The sequence below is a fragment of the Triticum aestivum genome, chromosome 1B (genome assembly GCF_018294505.1).
Source record: "Triticum aestivum cultivar Chinese Spring chromosome 1B, IWGSC CS RefSeq v2.1, whole genome shotgun sequence".
Classification (NCBI taxonomy): Eukaryota; Viridiplantae; Streptophyta; class Magnoliopsida; order Poales; family Poaceae; genus Triticum; species Triticum aestivum.
Genome location: NC_057795.1, coordinates 104,443,727 through 104,449,086, shown reverse-complemented (window position 1 = coordinate 104,449,086; position 5,360 = coordinate 104,443,727). Strand labels below are relative to the sequence as shown.

Here is a 5,360-nt window from a genome sequence, read left to right as displayed (position 1 = left end):
TACCAGCGTCCATTCAGGAGAACGCCAAAATTAAACATGCTCAACATGAAGCAATTTCATGATGAGTGACCGACTGCGAAGTTGATTCCAGATGCGTACAAGCGAGGACAAAGTGCGCAGGAAAGACTAGTATTGATCTGCAGGACCAATCTGGATTCTGCCAGGAGTAATGGCCAGTAACCGATGGGTGTGTTCAAGGCGTCACACAAGCAAAGGATCACCGAGCATCCCACGAGAAAATGATCAGCATCTTCACGATCAGGGCTATTTCTGAGATTTATCAACTGATTCAGAGATTTATCAACTGAATAGTGGAGTACATGGCAACAGGGTTGGTGATTCCAAAACCTCCAAAAATCTTAGGTTTGCACACATATGCAGCAGTTGCTGGCTTATCCGGATCATTATGCCATTTCAAACCGAAACGAGCATCAACATTTGGAATCCAAAATGTTGTGCATAGTGATACCAAGTATAACTAACAGTACATATATCATCATTCTTTTGCCGGCAAAAAATGATAAAGAGATCAAGTCATTATACATGATCAGCCTGTACCATGCTGGCTCTCTCTACTTGCAAGCTCAGAACAAAATGTCCTAGCAACCTATGTAGTACATTTACATCTCTGCATGAAGCAAAATGGCGAGGCTGCGGATGGAATTACTTCCAAACGCTAAGCCTCCTCCTTCACCTTTGATGATCCAGCCAGGCATGGATGACTTTGGATCATCGGCGCAGCATTCATTCCCATGCAGCTGAGCAAGCCGGCTTGAACGCGAGGATTGCCACGGTTCTGTCTATCGCGTTCGTCTCCCGTTCTGCACGGTCTGATGTCGAGGTGCTGAAATTGTCCAGTGAAAACCATTAGGATTAGCAACACATCCACACTACAGAAAAACGGGACCATACTATCAGGAGACATAGCATATGGTGAACATTCTACAATTGCTCCAGACTATGTACCTAGATTCGGTGCCCTCTGATTGCTGAAAACTTTGCTCGTTTGAGCACGTTAGTGTTGCTCCATTTACAGCAGTGCACTGCGCTTCTGAGCTTTCAGCCAGCCTGTAGAAAGCGTCACGGAGGCATACACGTGTCTTCTTTGTCAGCTGCAAAAGCAGATGTTTCATAGTTACAGACATGTAAAGATGCAAAGGTTACATGAACAAACTGGACATGCCAAAATGGTTACCCCTCTTCCGGTGAACATACCTGAAACATGACATCTTCAAGTTCCTCAAGCACTGCTACTTCCCCGTTGGAGGAGCTCTCTATATCGGGCACTGATCTGCTCCTCTTCATGGTGCTCACCTCAGCCTGCAATTTAACAAAATTTAGTTTAAGCCAGATAAGTATTTTATTCAGTAACTATAGATGCTTGAACAAACAATCATCTGTACTGGAGCAGGATTATACCTTGTCCTGGGAGGCACTCAGCAGTGTTTGTAAGCTGCCATCAGCGCTGCTAGGATCATTTTGCAAGTCATGGCTGAACAAAGGAAAGCCGCAAGTATCCATGGTGTCCATTTCATTATGACCTGGATTTGCTTCTTGATTTTGAGAATCAGTCAATACTCCACTCAGCATGTTCTCATAGGACAACAGCCTGTGCATGGAGCCAGGGAACATATCAAGTGCCTGAAACGGCGCATCCATCATCCTCATTTCATCATCCGAAAATTGACTCCTGAAAAAGTTTTTGGACAAATGGGCTTACAACCATGCATAAGATCTACGGCGATCACTCGCACATTACTTTCTATATGAGCCTTTAGTAAAGCACGGCACTAGTGTTGGTACATACAAGAAGATGTCGTTTGTTTCCTTGGAGTGCTGTAGTTCCAACGGCGCTGGCCCCTCAGATTGTTCTTCTGAAGGCCCTGTGCTGCAACCTGAAGAAACTCTGGCACATGCTGACGACCTCTCCTGTTGGCTGCTCCTCTCATGTTCATCGGCGTCGTCGAAACATTGCTCGATGCCATTCTCATGCTCGTCTGAGTATAGGCTTGTTGTGTTCAAATCATCAGATAGCCTTGAATTCCATTGTATCCAGTAATTTCCTTGCTCTGTCTTTTGATTCCCACCGAGTTCGTCGCCAGATGGGAAGATGCTTCCACCTTCTGCCAGGGTATAACACGACATGCTACTCATCTGGAAGAGGTATGACACTATTAGAACATCAACCAAACTACATGCATGTCAGACAAGCAAATTTTGTATTCATAGGTGACTACTAGAGTTATAATTCATCGATTCAGGATCTCTTTCAATTCAGGGGTTAACCAGTTTGCAAATAGCCGAGCAAAAAGGGATAAGTCACTCGTGCGTATTCGAGAAAAAAAAAGGGACAAGTAATCAAATCTAAGCATCAAAAATGATTTCCGTTTCTTTTAATAAAGCTAAGCAAAAGGCAGAACTTTTTTACAGTACCCGCTGGTTGCTGCTACTCGTAGCATATTATACTCTAACCGCGAGTTAATCCCCCGGCTTAATCGTAGCCACGTAGTTAAGTCCGTTATCTGCGTTAGGCATACTACATGGCTAAAAAAAATCACAATAGAAATTATAAAGGGAAAGTGTAAAGCATCAACATATCAATTCACGGCAGATCGGGGTAAGCATTGACCAGAAGAGGCCACTGGTTCGGCACTTCGGCACAACCTCCGCAACGATGCCGTCCGCCGTGGCGGCTCGCGTGGTCGGCTGCACGGAGCCCGGCTTTTAGGTGCGGTGCAGCGGCGGCGGAATATGGGACTCTGGGCAGCGGCCCGCCGGCGCCACGTTCAGGCCGGGGGAAGGTGGAAGCCATGGACTCTTGGACGGGTAAATCTTAGCATCTCCATGAATCAATCAATCCTTCCCTTCCGTTACCTGTTGCTGGCGATGGCGAGTTGGAATCGAGATCCACTGTCGTTGCTTTGGTTCGCTGAATGTTATCGACTCGTGGCGTTCCCCACGTTGACACCGACCCTCGATCCGGATCGACGAACCCGGTTCGAGGAACGCTGCCTCGTTCCCCGTTCCTGGCAACTATTCCATATGAGGGACAAAGCTAGCTAGCTACCGGCAGAGGTTAAAAAGGGGGAACTATCCTTACGGACGAAATCTTATGGGGAGAGCACAGAGCACAGAGCAATTGAGCGGAGAACAAATCAACAGAGGAAGAAGAGATGAGTAAATCAGCAACGCACAAACCTTTTCTGTCTTCTCCTGGGTGGGGGGAGGGGAGCTGTTCTTGTGGATGCGCGGAAGGAAGCGTCTAGGCGGCTGCTGCTTAAAAATTGTGGTGGACGGGGAGAAGAGAAGATGAGGAGGGGATTCCTCTACTTAACGACCAAAGCGACACAATGACAGGCGGGCCAGAGGAGCGGCTGGGGCCCGCGGGTCAGTGCTGCGGTGGGCCCGGGCTGGTGAGGTGTGAGCCGCTGGGCCAAGCAAAAGGTTGAGTGGAGGCGGAAACTTGTGGCTGGAGAGGGTGCTTATCTAAATCAAGGCTGCCGCTGCGCCACGTTGGCCTAAGGATCCTTTGCTCAAATATAATGCGCTCTATCCTCCCACGTAATATGCCACCGTACCCGGGAAACACCCCTGCCTAACTACTATTTCCGCTCAGCCCTCGAACATACCAAGCATCTGGTGGGTGATGTCGTTTGGGTCACTTTATATGGTATAAAAAACAGCGCCAACAATTGCCTCCAATGGCCTGCACCAAAAAATCACTAAATGTTTTCAACTGCCCGGTTCGGACACTTTTTGTCATCCAACATCATGTCCGAAGTCCGGACGTTCAAAATCCCGCAAACCAGAAGCAAAATGGTTGGAGGTTTGCGGGCTTTCGAACATGCGCCATGTAGACGTCCGACTGAGTGGCCCCATCCAAAACTCTCGCCACGTGGATCGCTTCAGGAGGCTCGCCGCGGATTTGAAGGAAATATGCCCTAGAGGCAATAATAAAGTTATTATTTATTTCCTCATATCATGATAAATGTTTATTATTCATGCTAGAATTGTATTAACCGGAAACAATGATACACGTGTGAATACATAGACAAACATATAGTCACTAGTATGCCTCTACTTGACTAGCTCGTTTATCAAAGATGGTTATGTTTCCTAGCCATGGATAAAAGAGTTATCATTTGATTAACGGGATCACATCATTAGGAGAATGATGTGATTGACATGACCCATTCCGTTAGCCTAACACTTGATCGTTTAGTATGTTGCTATTGCTTTCTTCATGACTTATACATGTTCCTGTAACTATGAGATTATGCAACTCCCGTTTGGATACCGGAAAGGTTCCGGATGAGATTGAGAATATACCGGAGCTCCGGGAGGTTACCGGAACCCCCCGGTAAGTATATGGGCCTTATTGGGACTTAGTGGAAAGGAGGGAAAAGGAGCAAAGGAGGGGGCGCCCCCCCCAAGCTCAATCCGAATTGGGAGGGGGGCCGCCCCCCTTTCCTTCTTCCCTCCCCTCTCTTCCTTCCCTCTCCTACTCCTAATAGGAAAGGGGGGGGGGCAAACCTACTTGGAGTAGGATTGCCCCCCCTAGGGCGCACCTCTCCCCTTGGCCGGCCCCCTCCTCCTCTCCCCCTTTATATACGGCGGAAGGGGGCACCCCTAGGACACACAAATTGATCTACGGATTGTTCCTTAGCCGTGTGCGGTGCCCCCCTCCACCATATTCCACCTCGGTCATATCGTCGCGGAATTTAGGCGAAGCCCTGCGCCGGTAGAACATCATCATCGTCACCACGCCGTCGTGCTGACGGAACTCATCCCCGACGCTTTGCTGGATTGGAGCCCGGGGAACGTCATCGAGCTGAATGTGTGCTGAACACGGAGGTGCCGTACGTTCGGTGCTTGGATCAGTCGGATCGTGAAGACGTACGACTACATCAACCGCGTTGTCATAACGCTTCCGCTTACGGTCTACGAGGGTACGTGGACAACACTCTCCCCTCTCGTTGCTATACCATCACCATGATCTTGCGTGTGCATAGGAAATTTTTTGAAATCACTACGTTCCCCAACAGTGGCATCCGAGCCTAGGTTTTATGCGTTGATGTTATATGCACGAGTAGAACACAAGTGAGTTGTGGGCGATACAAGTCATACTACTTACCAGCATGTCATACTTTGGTTTAGCGGTATTGTTGGATGAAGCGGCCCGGACAGACATTACGCGTACGCTTATGCGAGACTGGTTTTACCGCCGTGCTTTGCACACAAGTGACTAGTGGGTGTCTGTTTCTCCAACTTTAGTTGAACCGAGTGTGGCTACGCCCGGTCCTTGCGAAGGTTAAAACTGCACTAACTTGACAAACTATCGTTGTGGTTTTGATGCGTAG

The 5,360-nt window shown here is 48.2% G+C and overlaps 1 protein-coding gene across 2 annotated transcripts; it reads right to left on the bottom strand.

Moving 5' to 3' along the window:
• Positions 1-384: 384 nt before the first annotated feature.
• Positions 385-3,311, bottom strand: LOC123110532 (uncharacterized). Of its 2 annotated transcripts, none has more exons than XM_044531082.1 (6): positions 3,199-3,311; positions 1,808-2,154; positions 1,420-1,690; positions 1,216-1,320; positions 967-1,112; positions 385-844 (listed from the first exon to the last, which is right to left on the bottom strand). In XM_044531082.1, exons 2-6 carry the CDS (start codon positions 2,152-2,154, stop codon positions 745-747), a joined length of 969 nt encoding a protein of 322 aa, XP_044387017.1. In that variant the 5' UTR covers positions 3,199-3,311; the 3' UTR covers positions 385-744. The 2 variants fall into 2 exon arrangements, with proteins under 2 accessions (XP_044387017.1, XP_044387011.1); XM_044531076.1 differs by lacking the exon at positions 3,199-3,311 and adding an exon at positions 2,875-3,171.
• Between the last annotated feature and the right edge of the window lie 2,049 nt (positions 3,312-5,360).